Here is a 19,438-nt window from a genome sequence, read left to right as displayed (position 1 = left end):
TGCGTTTTTATGCTGATTTACCAGAGTGTATATCTGTAGGTATATCCTCTTGTGGCGAGTCTGCCTGAAAATCATGCAGCACTTACAAATTAATATTTCCTGATTTATAAGACGAATAAATTAAACTTTAAAAAAAATATAGCCATTTACAGTTGCACTTAATAAATAAATAAATTAAAATGTAATCCGAATACGTTTTTCATATTACACTGTAAACCACTAACCACACAAGTTGTAAGCACATTGCGTTACGCGTGCTCAATGACCAGTAACTGCACCAAGTCCTGCAGGAAAACAGTAACGAGCCATACAGTAGCGATGTCACGTCTCCATCGTGTATGTGGGAGCGCATCACGTGTCCTGTTTTACTTCGAGAGACGATGCGTTTCTTTTGCATGTGATCAGTTAACGGAGATAATATAGTGGCGCCTAACGTATCCTTTGGCTAAGCGTAAACTGGACCAGGGATGTTGCGAATATTCGCATCCGCATCCGCGGAACATCCGCATCTGCATCCGCATAAAATCGATGCGGAGCATCCGCATGATGCGGATGTCGACCAAGTCGGTAACAGGAACGTTTTTTTGACGTTTTTTAAGTACCAAATCTTGACATCCGCATCCGCGGATGTGAGGCTTTAAATATCCGCATCCGCGGATGTCAAAAAATCTGATGCATCCGCAACATCCCTGAACTGGACGTAATAGGATAGCTATTACTTCAAAGGATGAACAAAGATTTGGCATGAATCGCATCCTGTGGCCATCGCCACTACCGCCAAATATGTATTTTATCCTATGGAGCCTACTTAAATAGAGTACGGTTTTGGTTAGAGTCTGCTGTTGCAAATATGTAAAATATTTTTTCAAGGCCCTAGATTTAAATGAGTACCATTCTACATCCAATTCATCCAAACTATAATTAATTTTGCGTTAGCCCCCTCTTAAATATCAGAGACTTTTTTGTTTGGTTTTATGACTGTAAACAAAATTATTTGGTTTCCTTATAATTGTTTTATTTCTATGAAATTTTAGAAACATTTATTATATATCATTGTACTATTATGCGCGCGAATGATTAGCGTGTTGTTACACCTATTAAATTAAGCACGCTATTTAATTTTATTAGTCTTATTGGAGTCATTTATTTTTCAATAGTGACGCAAATAATCCCTAAAGATACCATTCAACGTTTCTTATATCGAATCATGTCAGAATACAGAAATCGTATCTCGGACTTGGGTTGTGCAAGCCGTGTAACTCGAGGACAGGCTGACCACTCACAGAATTATATTACAGGACTCCGAGCTGGCGCCGCCTTGGGGTATTTACGAAAACATCGTTTACAGTCACGTCTGCCTATCGATAATTTTGTGACTCAAAATTACCTTTGAAAAGCTAGGTCATAGTCATATTAACGTCGCGAAGTACTTTTGCAATATGTTTTGAAACTCGCCTCCGCCCTGACGGAATATGCGATGCTTTGGAGGCGTGTCCCTTGATGTTTGTCACAGAGTTATGAGGTTAAACTATAACAATTGTGTAATAATAAGCACTAATGCAAGGCGAATGACCAACACAGTAATGGAGTACGCTTCATAAATATAGCTACGAGGTATGTGGCTAATTCCGTCATAGGGACTATTCCGTCCACTAGCGTTTTTCTCGAACAACGAACAAAATTGATAATATCATCGACAAAGCAGCGATCGCTTTTAGTTGCAGCAATCAAAAGCAAATGGTTTTTATCCCTACGATTGCAAATTAAAGACATAAGTATACGCTCGTGGCCGGAATAGTCCCTATGACGGAATTACTTTAATTTCTAAACCTTGTCTTTTGGCTATGTTATTACGAAATGCCTGCATCTCAAAACTACGTTGCGCTTGAGTAATTTCCACCATGGGCTCGATTTTTTGAAACCTAAAGAAAACTATAGGTACATAAATGTTTTTTTTTTAATGGATCACAGAGCGAAATTTAGCGCACAGCGATATTTATTACAAACTGCTATTAGATTACTCATAAATGCTGCAATCAAATACCAAAAACACTAAAGCAGGCCACTGACGAGCCTTCCAAATGGATTCATCCAAATGGACGGCATCCTAATATTAAACATTGTACGTTTTTGACATTCACGGACCGATTTTAGATTGCAGCCACGCTATTTGGACTGTTGAAAGGCTCGTCAGTGCCTACCTTAAGACACAGGTTTTTTGTTTTTAACGGAATCACAATAATCGTTGGTGACTTCGATTTCCTGTTTTTACTTAATTTTGTACAAGTATGTATGTTTATGAATAAGAATAAAAATGTTTTGCATAGTTCGTTCCTATATGTATTTATTTTTAGACCAACTCATAACATATGTCATGATAAATCACGCATTAAACTAGTGCCTAATGTATATTTTTAACTCTTGCCGTATTACGCATTCAATCACCCACGTTGTAACAAGTTTTGGACGAGACATGATAATAAACATTTGCATCAAATACTTGCGATTTAAATTTTATAACCTGATTATTAGTATATTCTCTCCCGGATCAAACAATTTACGATGTAAACAAATACTTCATCCGAAGAAAGGAAGGTAGGTACTAACGTGTATAAAGCGAAAGTTTTTTTTTGTATGTACTACTAACCTTCAGTGGACCTTATAGGCTTTGCTATAAGGATTATGAATTTTCAAGTAACAACTGTGGACGATGGCGTCTCTTTAGTTCCGTGATTTACTGACCAGCCCTTCTTTTCAAATTATTTGACAATCTGTAATTGTAACATTTGTAACCATCATGAGTAATAAAACGCTAGGTATTTAAATAAATATTTTTATTTCATTAAGGATGTGAGAAAACGCGGTGTACGTTTTATCTCGAGATTATTACTTACGACACTTAAGAGCTACTTAGGTTATGACGAAGCTTTAGTGTTCTGCAATTTCTGGTCACGTAACCTCTGCACATCGCAGCCTACGTACCTTCGTAATTATAATAAAGCATGCCCATGGCCCAGGTAAAATCCAAACGCTTACAGTTAAGAGGGCGTAGAGGAGGGTAAATTTTCAGATTCTGTCAAATTACCCTATTTCACACACAAACGCAGCTCACGCACACTACCTCAATTTACTGGGACAGGTCAGTGACCCCTAATGTTTTTTTAAAGGTGCTGTTTCGAGTTTGGTGTTAACTACTGACCTCCTTTGAGGAATTAAAACTGTCAAACTTTCCTTTGTGAGAAGACAGAGAAAAAACACTTTTTATATATAGCTTTCCTTGTTTGTTCATGTCATGTCATAGGTATGTGACGTATTAGGTAATTATTTATTTTCGTTGTTGACTTTTTTATTAAGATAGGTACAAACGGCGACGCTCTTAACTGTCCATCGGTAGACCTTATGCCTTTTGTAATAAGGTTTACGAACTGTCAGTTAACAGTGTGGTGGTGTGCGATGGTAGGTATGCGGTTTGTAGACATAGACCAAATTAAAACTAGGAGTTTTATTATTAAAGATATAAGAAATCGTCTATTTTACCTACTCGAAGTGAACTACTTATATCTAAAATTATCCCTTCATTAGTTATATATAGGTCTTGTAACATATTTTTTACAAGTAAACACGCTTATTATATTTTTCATCACACTTGCTCGGAAAAGATGTATTTACACGTAGGGCTTGCGGGCGGGAAATTGAAATTTTCGCCCTAGGGCGGAAAAAATCTTTTCCGAGCAAGTGTGATGAAAAACACTTATTTACACGTAGGGCTTGCGGGCGGGAAATTGAAATTTTCGCCCTAGGGCGGAAAAGTGTTTTATACAGAAGTTTGTTTTTATTAATTCTCCTTTTTTTCCTTACAAGTGTGATGAAAAACATTGTGTGTGCCACGGGCGGTAAAGAAATTCCGAACTCGTGAACATTTTAAGCCCTCGCTTCGCGTCGGGCTTAAAATTGACACTCGTTCGTAATTTCTTATTTCCCGCCCTTAATACACAATGTACTATTACTTATAACTTAATTTTTAAAGCTCTATTGATAATAAGGCTTTAAAAACATCTAATAGAATGCAGGTATACTACGCTTATACTTTTGTAAGTCAGTAAGTGATGCTTACTTAAAACTTATCGGGAAATCAAAAAACTCATAATTACCTATATTAAAATATTTAAATTTACTATTCCATCTCATACGTTCAATAAGGCCCGGGACCGGGCCTTGTCACCTGCACTGACAGAGGGCCTTTTTAGCCCCACATAATATTAAAGAACTGTGTCCCGGATAGTATGGGTTCTGGGCCATGACCATGACGCGTCCCGAAGTAACTTATACAGGGCGTAATCGTTAAGTGTAGCCAGGCTATAATTTCGTAAATATAACAGATATCAGAAAACTTCAAATTGTTATCGAAAGTGCGTTACCCAATGAGTAAAATTACATTAAGGGGTCATCCATTAATTACGTCACACGTTTGGGGGGGGAGGGGGTCAAGAAAATGTGACATGTTGTGACATGGGGAGGGGGAGTCACAAACACTGTGACGTCACTTTAACTTCATCACTATTCATCAGTAACCAAAAATTAATTTATATTTTTTTATTCGCAGTACATTTAAATAATGAGGTTTTGGAAGTATGTAGGTAATTTTCGTTCCTAATTGGTTTTGTGTTATAAAATTATATATATTTATTTTACCAAAAATATTTTTTTTTTTAAATAATGCCGAGTTAGTACTGCCCATTTCGTTGAAAACAAAATTACCTAAAATGTGACGTCACACCAGGTGGGGGTTGCAAAATGTGACCAAGTGTGACATGGAGGGGGGGAGGGGTCAAAAAACCTAGAAATTAATGTGACGTAATTAATGGATGATTCCTAATAACTTTTTTAAATAAAAGCAGAAATATCCCAAACATTAACGTCAAACCCTCCCATACATTTAGTACGACGACTCACCCCTCACTGTAATAAAATAATAAAACTACCGTTTATGAAATAATAGATTTATTATCACAGTTTTTATTACAGTTTATCACCGCAAATAATGAATCTCAAGCAGTTTTATCTCTTACGACACCAACGTTCTTTGAAGGGTGAGTCGTCGTACTAAATGTATGGGAGGGTTTGTGAGTTAATGTCTTAGAGTAGAGTTAATGTCTGGGATATTTCTGTTTTTATTTAAAAAAAGTTATTAATGTAATTTTACTCATTGGGTAACGCACTTTTGATATCAATTTGAAGTTTTCTGATATCTGTTATATTTACGGAATTATAGCCTGGCTACACTTAACGATTACACCCTGTATATCATTAGATAGTTCATAGCCTATATCTATCGAATATATCGTTCTTATGAGCGTATTTGGTGGGCATACCTTATAAGTTTCAGTACAGGAAAAAGTACATATGAGCTGTACTTTTAATTGTTAGTACAATCGGTATCAAATAAATAGTGACGGCCAAAGTGACCAAATATAGCTATAGGATCTAAATGTGAACGAATAGGGTTAGGTGAGGCATATAAGGCCCACCTTTATTTTAACTGAAATAGTTTTATAAATAATCAGGATATTATTACCAATTCAATTTAGATTTCTCATTTGTTCATGTTTCTTCATATACCAAAATAGTTATAATAATATTCCGGCGCTTTTGAAAAATACACGTTTTATAAAAAAACCATATCATGTTGGTTCGGAGCCGGGCCTTGTTACTTGCACTGTCAGTGTCAGTGTCTGAGTCATAGTACAAGTTCAAGAATAACAGAGAATATTACCGGGCCTTATTACCTTTTATCATTAATTAATTTCATCTTTAATTTAAATGGTCTAGTAAAATAAGGCCTACATGAGTCATGGAAAAACAAATTGTATTTTATTTAGAAAGTACCTATATGTTGTTCATAATCTTCAGTAAGCTGACCTCTAAGAGTCTATCTATTATAATAATTAATGTAGATTGACAGTTTACTTAGCAAATTGTACTTTTACCTTTAGGTTTTATGTCGGAAATATCTCACCCAATTTGTAATTAATGATGTTTACTGATTGTTAATCTTAAATATACCTACTTAATATTATGAAGGGCACTTATATTATTTTAGCGGACCGAACCGATGTATATTATTGTGGACCACTTTTTTATTTAAATAATTAAATTGTAATTCATTTCAAAAAAGGTTATTACAATTAGGGATATAAGTAGATACCTCACCTATCTTATTACAAAGCATTACAAAAATGTCCAAAGGCCAAAGCCACGCTGATAAGACATAAGACCTTACCTATAAACGACCTCATAAACATAAACGTTCACTGAAATAAACCAAAGGCATTTCTCATAATTTTATTTCGTTACTGAGTTATAGTTTTGCACCGAATATCAATGAAATAAAAGCACGTTGTTGTTTGATAGATACATTTATATAAACATCGTCACATGAAACCAATATAGGTACTCGTAAAACAGACCACTGCTGGTATTGGCTTTAAATATCGTTCTTTGAACTGATAATATAGCCACAAAAACTCGCTGAGACTGCAGGTCGAGTCTTGATTTCAATTTCTTGATGATATATCATTGAATTAACTTTCAGAGCTCGTGATAGCTCTTAGAATAGCAACAGAACTAGTTGAAACTAAGAATTTTATTGCTGAAATTATGTGAACAACATTGCTCCGTCTTCATAAATAAAATTTTAATAATTTATATTGCTTAGGCTAAAATGTGAAGAATTTTGTTGATAAATTGTTTATCTAGTATATTGACATTATGTCATATATGTTTTTAAAATGACGTAACATGAATACCAGCACAATGAAAATTTATTCCAATAAGAAATTACAAATCTTCAAACTTTTTTCATTTTAAGTGAATTAGGAAGAAGCTAATTACACTGATTTGGTTGTATTCATATATTTTATTAAATAATTTGTTATATTTTTTAAGTATTATGACTTGTGAATAAAAAGATGTCGAAATTTTTATGACTCTAGATCTCCGTGTGACGTTATTTATTTACCCTATTTATTTTGAACACAGTTTTTCACTGGTATCATCATTCGTATACGGATATGAATTTCAAACTGTCAAACTGGGAGATCCTGGTACGCGTCCGCTTTGAACCAAGCCCAGCGGGCATCTGATTGAAAGGAGAATTTGACAGATATGGCGGATGTATGGAAATTTTACGAAAGTTTACGTTTACGATTGAATTTCTCTGTAGCCTTTAAGAGGAAAAATAGGAAAAGCCTGATTCGTTGTAGTCCAGTTATCTGGCTTTCGAAATCACTCGATTTTATAGCATGAGCATCGATTTTTTTATACAAATTTTACTAAACGCTGACACTCGTTCATCTCGTTTTAGGTACAACTTTGCATAAGTGTATTTATTATATTGTAAAATATTTCAGATTTTCAAGGGTGATTCGTTGTAAACACACTCTTTGGGATAATAATGACATTTATTATAATTTTTTTTATCAAGAGATGTGAACGCTAGCGACTAAACGGTGACTGCCTTTTTCGCTGATTTTGCTCGATGCAGTCTTAAGCAATAATGTAATCGGTTTAGCGGTTTTCATGTGACCATCGCCAAAAAAAGGTGACACAAAGTTTTGTATTCGAAGTTCAGCTAGAGAGATTAATTTTGTGAAACATTTGTGCTGAAACAGTTGTACAATGGTAATTTTATAAATATTTTTTTTATTATAACAAACTGCTATTAATAATTACAAGTAACGCTAGTATTTTGGTTGATTACTGACATTAAACATCAGCTCAAGCGTTCTGAGCATTTCAGCTTCAATATATTTGTGAACATGTTGGCCGCACTGATCTATATTATCTGATGGATGTGTCGCGATTTCGGGGTTGGTCCCATAGTAAAAGTTGCTTAGTATAATCCCAAATCGTCCCTGACAACGGGAGTGCAGTTACTTTTTAGCCACCATGTATATATGTATAGGTACCTACACGGCTAGGCCAAGGCGTCTCCGTACATCATACAAGCGTGTGAACATCTAGACACCTACCCAATAATTTGCTACAATTACTCTGACTCATTCGTGTAAACATAACTAATGGTAACCGAGTTGATTGACATTTACGGGTCTTAAATTATATTTCATTTTTCTTAGTTTGCAAAATCCATGGCCTAGAGATTTTAAACTAATCGTAGATTCGTAGACCTTGTGGGAGACTTGAATCAATGTCTTTAACAAGTAACGGTTTCTTAGCCAGTAATGTTTGTTTGTTGTTTTGACGTACTCAATGACTTTTCTGTTAAATTTTATAGTATGTGCTTGTGTTTTTATGGTCAAATTATTGCGTAAGAATAATTCCACAGATCAACCGTTGGTATAACTATATTACATCAGACTAGATAGGCGATATACATTATGCATTTTCAATTAATACATAAATTACATAAGTTTATACTTTACCTCTAGAAGTGTAGACCAGGTTAATGAGTGACAATTTAGATATTTAGGTAGGGTTAATGATAATGAGTGACAAGTTAATTAGGAATTAATTTCATACAATACCTTGAAAGCAATATTGGCCGTATCGTATTCCCACTTATTGTTGATGGTGTTTTCATGCCTGCATATACAAAATCGTTACCTGTGAGCAGCTCACGACGGGTAGTTGTGTTCACTAAGGGAAAACTATCCAGCAGTGAACATATTTTGACTGCTACCTGCTACTTGTTGACGAAAATGATGTGATGATATATTTCTGTGGAATTTTTCCTTTATCTTTTTACCTTGATCAGCAATAAAAAGTCAGCGGGCTCCAAAACCTTCGGTGACGATTTTCCACGAATCAAATATTGATCTCATTGGAGTAGGTACCTACTCATATTTAGAATGAGTCACGGCGCAGAATTTTTCGTTAGTTACTACATCCAGAAAAGTCGGTTTTGGGTTATAATTACCAAGAGTGGGCGAGTAGATAACTAACGAATATTTGAACTACCAATTGGTCGAATTTGGTCAAATATGTAATAGGTACCTGTTTATGTAGAATAATTCTCATGCAAGACTAGTGCGATTGTAGAGAATCCAGATTCCCATTAGATCGGGGCCGCAATTAGCGGCGCGTGTGAAGGCACCCATTATAACACCACGGCTTTTATTTACAAGCTAACCTTTACCGGCCGTTGTAAGAAGACCAGTTTAGCTAGTTTCGCTCTACGAATAGTTGTCAAAGACGTAGAGGTCGAAATATACAAGACGCTGGCTCAAAACGAGTACAACGGTTTTGTGCATAAGGCAGCATCAAGCCAATCTACGCCGCTGGCTCGCAAGGTTCGTAAGAGTAATTCATTTGGGCAACAAAAAATTGAAGGCTCGCTCAATCTCCCAGTCGCACGCACTTGCTGGGCTTAATTGGCTTGCAATTACATCCATATATCATTCACTAAAGTCTATCGTTAAAAATCTGCTGAAGCTCTTCACATTCATAATCACTACACCGGTGTTGACAGAAATGGTTTTTAAATTGGTAAGTATAAGGTATTTGACTTTTAAAGCTGCATGCAAATGCTATTATTATCAATTAATAAAACGCTGATCAATGATGATGATGAATAGGTAGGCCAAAACCAACAACCGTTCTTAAAAAGGCGAAAGACTGAGGCGACATTTTATCGACAAATCTTGTAGGCGTTGTCTACACCTATTTGTAGAATATGAAGCGTTACAGAATAATATTCGTACAAAAAAAGAGTGGATCAACTTGTTTTCGATTCACGTGATGTTTATTAGGTATGGTATATATTATTAAATTTTTAGTATGGTCATTTGACGTTTGGCAATTTTATTAAATTTCTCTTAAATAGCAACTAATTCCTGTATTGCAAAACTTTTTGTGTCGTCTCATTTATTTTAAACTACGACATTGAACTGTGTCGCAACTATGTTAACTTAATATTTTTATACATTACCTTTGCATAACTGAATAATGATCATGGCCAGTTAGAAATATCTGTTGTTTTTGTTTAGTTACAACGTAAATAGATATTCGTTAGAATGTGTTGATATAATCGGATTCCGATAGAGTCCTTAAACTTAATGATCGGCTGTCAATGAAATTGGTTATCTTAGCTGACCAGCTAAGATTTTGTAATATCGGTAAAGTCTTAAGTTTACGCTTGTATTGTATTCCCTAAAATTTCAATGGTTTATGAGTTATGGCACTTGACAAACTAGACTTATATCGAGCGGGATACGGACCGTGATTACTTTTTGTTTTGTTTTGTATTGTCGATATAAGTAAGACTAGTGAAACTAACCGCGAATCGTTCAAAACTGTTACTTGACAAACTAGGGTTGATTACACTGATATCGTGATTGTAGTGTGTAATATTGGCACGCCAGTGCGCCTAAAAATTTGCTCGATTTCCGGCGCAGACGATGCTTGCATTGATACAATTACAGACCATTTGCCTTGACCGTCACTATTTGGGTGCCACGTAATTATTACGTGAAGACGGGACATCATTAAACAGTAATTTCATGATAATGAGTCACAAATTGTAGTGTCAGGTCCGGTCGCGGCGGGGGTCGCGCACATCGTCCTTGCCAGGAATGCGAGGTCATCACGCCTCCGTCGGTCGCGTTCTTTTGTGGCGGTCCTCTTGTGTAACATAATTGTTGTTTTAACGCTCATTCTGTATTCTACACATGCGATTATGACGGTTCATGGGTCACACCTTGTGCTGTCCACCTCGCGGCCGACTAACGCTCTGCTAATGTGAAAAGTTGCGCAGCCGTCCAACTATGGGCGTACTTATGTCGCTTTTAGTTACATTTGACCCGCTAACATGCAAAGCCGTTGATAATTGCAGGTTATTTGTTAAATTGGTAATAATCGGTATGACTTCGCAAGTGGCAATTAGTAAATTATATGCTCGTAACTCTTACCTACTTGCATAACGCTAAAGTAACTTACTATATTTTTTTTTATTATAAGATAATTTTTGATATTTTTGGTAATTACCAAATAACATCCATTTTGTTATGACATGTCTAGTACCCAATAATACCTACCGTATTATTAGGTACTAGACCGATTAATTCATTTAAGTAGGTTCTTGGCGCATGACTTATTGAAATTCCATTGGTGTACACAGTAAAGTTAATCCCGCGGATACCATACACCTCTACTTTTACCTAGTCTTCATTACTTCTAAAAATTTTATTTTATTTTATTTTATTCATAAGCCATAAATCATCGTAACATGCTCATCACACTATGCATACATGCATGTGTCGCGCGAGTGACTGAAAATATGTAACTTAAACCGTAAAATTACCTGTATGACCTGAATGTACGATTATTGTTATAAAAACGGCAACCATCTGTTTTGTTTACCTAATATGTGCATGATGCTTATTAAACCTACTATACGTACGTTATTATAATGTCAATTCGCCTACGTGCTACTAATTTGACGTCAATTACGACTTATACCAAACTAGATCGTGACGCAACAGCGACCAAATCGGCCGGGTCCGCTTTGAAATGCTATAGGTACCCTTATCCTTAACCTTTAAATACCTCAGCGAATTGGCCGTTTCGATTCGTATCCGCGACACGAGTCACCGTCACCATTCAAACTGGAGTACGCACGAATACTTTACAACCGCTACCTATTTGTAAGTCACGTCATTACTTATAGCAGTGTGGCTATCACCAGTTTGGCACTGACAAACGCTATCGAGAACGTAACTTACTTTCTATGCGTCTCGTTCGTACTCGCATATTAGTGCGAGTGAGATGTATAGAAAGTACATTACGTAGACGTTAGCGTATACGTCGGTTTTGACACAGTCAGTCAGTGACTCATGGTACGGGCTCAGGTCTTGAAACTACCAATAAAAAAATAACAACGGGCGATGTGACTACAGCCTTTAAAAATTACATCATATAAAATATTCTATATTGCTTAATAAATAAATGAGAACTACTACAGAATATACTTAAAAGTATACCTAATAGTAGTACCTACCTAGAAACATTTCTAAAATGTCTTGCATAGTAGAAACATTGCAAAATCATGTTACAAGAACATTATTTCTGGTCTTTAATCCCATATTTAATTTATTCTTAATGCTATAGTTCGTTTTTTTTAGCATTAGAAATAAGGTAAACAATCTTGATGTGTCTTTTTTTCGAAAAGCACATTTTAAAAATAAGTTACGGTAAATATGTAACAATTATGAATCTAATACGATTATTTATATTCTTCTGCTTTCATAAGTAATAGTTACTGATTTTTAAAAAGCGTTTTTCAACTAAAAGACATGTTAAGATCGCTTACCTTCTTTCAAGTTCTTTCTAATGCAAAAAAAAACGAACTATAAATAAGATTCTGCAATATTTAAATGGAAATTCTAATAAACATGTACCTGCGTACTCGGGTATTTCCTATAACCGCGTATCCTGGTTGGTTTGCATTCAAATTCTGTAATGATATCGCCTAAGTTCTTTCCTTACCCTACTTCCTTAATCCGCTTGGGTTAAACTTATTAGGTATATTCAAACACCGAAGCTACATGGAAATAAATAAGCACACATGATTGGCTACATCATCTTAATACAGAGTGTGTCAATTTATAGATGGTTCTGCATCTGCTATAAATACCAACAGTGGCGTGCAGTGGAGATAAGACTTAAATCGGGCTCTAGAAGAGTCATTCTTGAAGGAATGTAACGCAAACTATAAAAATCGGCAACTTTTTTTTTGGTCATTTTGTATGGACTGCCTACCCTAGTGCCTACCTTTTTTTGTATGCACTGCACGCCACTGAATACCAATATTACCTTCGCGTACGACAATATTATATTATATTCCTCTAAAAAAGTTGGTCAGTAGACCGTTTGTATGCCGTTACCTACTTTTACTGACAGTCATGAGTCCTGCCGATATAAAAAGTATGACATTGATGTTTACTGTCATTATAATTTCAAATTCAAAATGTTCCTAGTTTGTTAAAATTTCCATACACTACGTGAAGTATAAAGTGGATCTGCCACAGTTAGTGCCATGTAGGTAAATATTTTCTAGGAAGACATTATTGCATCTGTTTATAAAATAAATGCCCTTGAATGTTATGTAGGTACATATAAAGGTTACAAAACCGTTTATACACGTGTCATCATTCACTCTGATCATGTTTACATGTAAATCTTAGTTTTTTAATAAAAATAATAGTGGCCCAACGAGTTAAAATGTTTTCGTACTTTGGTGCAAAAATATTTTAAGTATGTTAATTTAATGAATACCTATTTATATTTTTGTATCTTTTTTAATTACATTGGATCGTTCTTAGAGCTACTATTTAGGTATAAGTTATACCTAACATTTGTACTGATCGATCAGGTTACTATATGTATTTGTCACAGCAGCTCTAAGAACGATCCAATCTATAACCGTATCCGATAAGTGCCGTATAAGTGCAGCTTAACATTTGAACAATGGCATCTCGTTGATTATCAAAGGTTATTTGACGTCTTATAAATCGATGAACACCGGTAGCATGCACGAAAAAGTGTCACGTTGTGGACGAATCTCCGTGTTAACGTTGTGGACAGTTCTCCATGGTAACGTTATATACGTAATGTAATGGTAATGTTTTCTTATGACGTTATCACGCAAAATTATCGTCCGTAAACTGGCTTTACAGACAACCATTTTTAGGGTTCCGTACCCAAAGGGTAAAACGGGACCCTATTACTAAGACTTCGCTGTCCGTCCGTCCGTCCGTCCGTCCGTCCGTCCGTCTGTCACCAGGCTGTATCTCACGAACCGTGATAGCTAGACAGTTGAAATTTTCACAGATGATGTATTTCTGTTGCCGCTATAACAACAAATACTAAAAACAGAATAAAATAAAGATTTAAATGGGGCTCCCATGCAACAACCGTGATTCTTGACCAAAGTTAAGCAACGTCGGGAGGGGTCAGTACTTGGATGGGTGACCGTTTTCTTTTTGCTTTTTTTGTTTTTTTTTGCATTATGGTACGGAACCCTTCGTGCGCGAGTCCGACTCGCACTTGCCCGGTTTTTTTAAATCTTAGGCACTACTGTTACTGCCCACTGAACTAACATAGTGCCCTTTTGTCCTCAGCTTCGAGTCCCACTGCGGCAGGTGCTGAGACCCCGCGACCTTACCGTGGTGATCTCGAAGAAGCATCTGAAAGTGGGCATCAAAGGCCAGCCGCTGATCATCGACGGGGAGTTAGACGCCGAAATCAAGATGGAGGAGTCCACGTGGGTGCTACAGGATGGACGCAACCTGCTTGTCAATTTGGAAAAGGTGAGTTGCTTCAATAAGTATCTGAGGGCCTACCGCGAACCACGTTCGACGTGTTGCCTCCCTGTCACACTTACGAATTTACAAATGTAGACGGAGAGGCAAAACGTCGAACGTTTGCGGTAGGCACTCTGGTAGTGGGTATAAAGGGCCGCTTATCAAAAGTATGGCGCAGTGGCAGATGAAATTGAGGGCGGGAATTAAGATGAGAGCTGTTATGGCTCCTCTACACGATGGGCCAACGCCGGCCACTCTAAGGGGCGCATTTATGCGTTAGAGGGAGCAAGTGATATTGCTATCTCATTCTACCGCATTGCAGCGTCCTTTGAAATGGCCGGCGTTGGCCCATCGTGTAGAGGAACCATTAGATTGATCGAAACCAAAAGCATTGTTGACAATAGAAAGGCGCGACGCGAATTAATAAACGCCTTCCGCTCCTTATAAAAACTCATAGCGAAGTAGATATCGTTAAAAAATTGTAAAATGGTGGAGTCTACGAGCTATACATAACCTAAATCATCAAGGCCCAGTGGACATATTGTAATTAATTCATTGCCATAAATAGTTAGTGCATACACGCATAACGGCATAACCCAATAGAAATACCATAATATGATAAGATTGAGGAGCTTGTATTGAATATCGCTCTCATGCAATAAAACTAGCGGTTTTAGTAGATGACGAATTGCTGTCAAAAGGTTAAAGAACTAAACAAATGGAAATAAATTGTATTTAAATTGGCTGTCTATCATATTCCGTTTTATACTATTTTTCAATGTCGTAAAACCTTTTCATGTTTGGACATTTTGATTGAAACTAAGTAACGTTATAATCTATTGTTACAAAAATATTATAAAGTCAAACTTCGCATGACGATAGCACGTTGCTTAATTGATGGGTTCTAAAGATAATATTTAACGGGAACCGGTGACGTTTTCGAAACAAATTTCAGACGCAAATCTTTTGATAAACTGCCAGAGTCAAATAAAAGCTTTAAATATGTAGGTGACCGTTCGAAAACAGGGAAAGTCATTCGCATTCTAATACTATTGTTTTTTCCGAGCTCGCTATCGCTTTAACCTTTCGCTTTTTTGTCTAAAAGTCATCCTCATTAGTTTGACCGACCGTACCTCTTTGTAACCGCTAAGCGGTGTTTCTTTGGCATGTTTTACAAAAATACTGGCATACTACTTATTTTTAATTAACTTAGAACACCTTGTAACACTTTGTAGTGAGACTAATTTATTTTGAACGTCACGCGCAATTTACGCGAAGCATAGTCTTCAATAAATTTTAATGGCTATGTTTACAGTTACTTATACTGCTGTTATTTTCTTCTAGGTGAACAAAATGAATTGGTGGAGCAGATTAGTCACGACGGATCCTGAAATTTCTACAAAGAAAATCAACCCAGGTACTTATGGAAAAAAAAATGCCATCTTCATCCATAAAATCAAAGTGAACGCGGAAAGATGTAACTGATGCAACTGCTGATTGCTTAATTAAAGTCTATTTCAATAGAACTTGCTAACTATGTAAACAAACCGCCATATTGAAATTGTCTCTGAATGATGAATTTACTAGTGATGAGCAAGACTCCTACTAACTTTACTAATGTCAAACCTTATCGAATAATAAAATACCAAAAGTAAAAAATAAGTAGTTACTTATTTTTAATTTGGGAAGGTAACACTAGCCAAATAACAGGTAAAAACAGTAAAAAAACGATACTAATTTAACATTTATAAGCACATTTGGACCTTACGTAGGTAACGGTTAATTCATAGTTTGGTAATTATTTTACAATAAACAAAGTTATAAATACACGAAATCATTCCCGCACCGAAAACCCCGATGTATATTAATTTCGATTACTTTTATGATATTCTCAAATATCTGTTATGAAAAAACGACCTCCCACGGCAGTCAAATCCGCAAAGAGCGACTTTATTATGGAAACTAGCGTGGCGGGCTTTTTTATGTTTCTTAATAACTAGTTTTTAATTACATACCTTATATTAACCGAACTTAAATCAGAACCAACAAAGTAATTATGCAATAATTACATGTCTAAGTTTACATTCAATAGTGGGATTGGTTTGACATTTATTTTAAGTTAGATGACGATGCCATAATAAAATTTTTTTATGATAGAAGATTATGTTGTTATTTCAGAGCCATCTAAATTATCTGATCTGGACGGAGAGACCCGCGGGCTAGTCGAGAAGATGATGTACGATCAGAGACAGAAGGAAATGGGCCTCCCCACCAGCGATGAACAGAAAAAACAAGACGTACTCAAAAAGTAAGTAATCTACTCAAATCTTTCCCAGGTAGCTGGCGGCCTAGCTAAGATGATAATCTCTTTGTTTTTTTCTATCTATCGCTCTTCCATATTGGTGTGACCAGTGTTGGCTGAGACGTTAATGCAATTGACAATTTTTGACCATTACCCATTACAAATTGAACTGTAAACTGTAACCGTCCGTTACTGTTTATGGTTCAATTTGTAATGGTTAATTGGTCCGTTACTGTTTACGGTTCAATTTGTAATGGTTAATTCTCAATTGCAATTAACGTTCGGCCAGCACTGGGTGTGACAATGACAGTTGCGTTTCGTTCGCTACGGAGCGATAGCGATTGGCATGTTGTCTACGGAGCCTGATAAGAGTACTAACTATAATAGAGAAACCACATAATATATCGACATTAGATTTAATCACCTAATCACCATCTAATTGCCAAAATTCGAAAGAGTATAACTCCGACAAGGCCTTGTAGTGCTTGCCAAACACAATGCAAACCAAAAAGAAAGAAACAAAATTACTCTACATTAGAGTAGGTACAAATTAGTTTTTTGTTTGTATCTTATAAATAAAAGATAGTAGTTACACTGACGTTCAAAAGTTCATGGAGATATTTCAACCGTAATATTAAGGCATTACGGTCAACATCTATCCATGCACTTCTGAACGGCACTGCACTTTTATAGCCAGAAAATGAATGGTTTTAACAAGTAGTAATCGTTCTTTATTAGCAGAATGTTTATAACTAGCCTTGTAATATATATAAGCAATATAAAGGATATTTCAAGCGTTTTACAGGTGGTATAAAGTTTATTTTGCATTTTGAACGTAAAATCTGTCGATCGAAACGCGTCATAAACGCACTACTAGCCTGACACTGTTGCAGAAGGTCGTACAAGTCGCTGTTGCGTTTTTTCGGCACGTATTTATTTACGTTCAGTGAAAATATTTATGAAATAATAAGTTACAGCTTGGCAAAAAAGAATAGAAATTAAAAAGTAGCAACATTGTAGTGTCGTCCCGTTTTCTTGTACAAATTGGTTTGAAAGACACGACACTACAGTGTTGCCACTTTATAATTTCTACTCTTTTTTGCCAAGCTGTATGTTGATCAAAAATTAATTGACGCTTATTGTTAGTATTTGCGTCTCACATTTCGCTTAATGAGAGAGTGAGACGCAATACACATTGGACAAAGAAATTGGACAGGTGGAATACCGCCTTTTAACTAATATATTGCCTTGCTGCCTGTTGGTCTTCTACTTGTAATACTACTTTATGTATTTTCAGATTCATGGAACAACATCCAGAGATGGACTTCTCGAAGTGCAAATTTAACTAATTTAAGTTAATATTATAGTTGTCTTATAAGCTGATTTTATATTTTGGTTCGGCATAAAATATGGTTTACGCCTTTTAAGGCCATACATAAAATTACACACAAAGATTTTATATGTAGTTCCTTATCGCATTAAAAATATGTACTTTATTGAAATTAAATGATACTTGATAACCAATTTAAGATTAAGCTTAGAATACATTTAAAAGTGGAAAAATTACTGTCTTGGGTGAGACTTGAACTCACGGCCTCTGGATTTGGATGGAGTTCAAGTCTCAGCCAAGACAGTAATTTTTCCACTTTTAAATTTATTCTAAGCTTAATAGCATCGTTCGCAGACGTTTCTGCTTGTTAAAAATTAAAACAATTTAAGATTGTTCCAATTGCTTGCTTGTATTTGTCTTCATTAATTATTTTTACTCATCATTTCAGCCTATACCTATACGTCCCACTGTTGAGCACAGGCCTCCTCTCATGCGCGAGAGGGCTTGGGCTATAGTCCCCACGCCACGCTAGCCCAATGCGGATTGGGGACTTCACATACACCTTTTGAATTTCTTCGCAGATGTATGCAGGTTTCCTCACGATGTTTTCCTTCACCGAAAAGCTAGTGGTAAATATCAAATGATATTTCATACGTAAGTTCCGAAAAACTCATTGGTACGAGCCAGGATTTGAACCCGCGACCTCCGGATTGAAAGTCAGACGTCATATCCACTCGGCCACCACTGCTTTTTTAGTATTCATTTGGAAATATTTAGTATTCATTTGGAAACATTTAGTATTCATTTGGAAATATAACCACAATAAGCAATTACGAGATTACATCTGATGTTAGAGTTTTAATTTTCAACCGAACAAATCATGAAATTCGAATAAGAACGGTTTCAGACAAGCGTTTTTTACCTCGTGTATAATATATGGTCGTGTCTGCATTTCGCGACATAAGCTACATTTGGCCTGTACGCGCCTAAACGCACTTCTAAAAACGAGCTTATACGCGCTTATAAAACGCTAGTCTTGAATAGCCCTAAGGGTCATTTCAATTACTAAATTGTCCTAAGCTTTGCCATACAAGCGGACTAAACTTATCTGGTTCTTATCTAATGTATTAACGTATGTATACTTGCTATTGTGTGATAGTCAGTTTTATTTTATTGTATATTTAGGGAACTAAAATAATTAGCAACTTTACCTAACAAATATGTTGTCATTCCGATTGATACTGATTACTTGAAATAAACACTTCAAGATACATTAAGGTCTTTTTTTTATACCTATATTTTTGTCATCATTAGGTTTAAGGTGGATGTCTAGGGATGGGATGCCGATTATCAGCCAAAAGATGGCGTCACTGTGCACGAATTGTGGATTTTCACTATTTCTCCCAAAATACAAAGTTTCATAAGATGTGTTGATATGTGCGAAAACTATAAAAAATACTACATCCAAATCGAGACATGTTCAACTCA

At 35.9% G+C, this 19,438-nt stretch overlaps 1 protein-coding gene across 1 annotated transcript in view; it reads left to right on the top strand.

The window, feature by feature from the left end:
• Nucleotides 1-19,221, top strand: part of LOC134666034 (nuclear migration protein nudC) — a 52,080-nt gene extending 32,859 nt beyond the window's left edge. Inside the window, exons 5-8 of the mRNA XM_063523140.1 lie at nucleotides 14,136-14,324; nucleotides 15,663-15,735; nucleotides 16,497-16,626; nucleotides 17,918-19,221. Of these exons, the coding sequence (XP_063379210.1) occupies nucleotides 14,136-14,324; nucleotides 15,663-15,735; nucleotides 16,497-16,626; nucleotides 17,918-17,969 (444 nt within the window). The 3' untranslated portion in view covers nucleotides 17,970-19,221. The remainder of the gene's footprint in view (nucleotides 1-14,135; nucleotides 14,325-15,662; nucleotides 15,736-16,496; nucleotides 16,627-17,917) is intronic.
• Nucleotides 19,222-19,438: the final 217 nt, after the last annotated feature.

Source organism: Cydia fagiglandana, chromosome 7 (assembly GCF_963556715.1).
Source record: "Cydia fagiglandana chromosome 7, ilCydFagi1.1, whole genome shotgun sequence".
NCBI classification, from domain to species: Eukaryota; Metazoa; Arthropoda; class Insecta; order Lepidoptera; family Tortricidae; genus Cydia; species Cydia fagiglandana.
The sequence above is the reverse complement of the archived record's forward strand: the minus strand, read 5'-3'. Positions and strand labels throughout refer to the sequence as shown.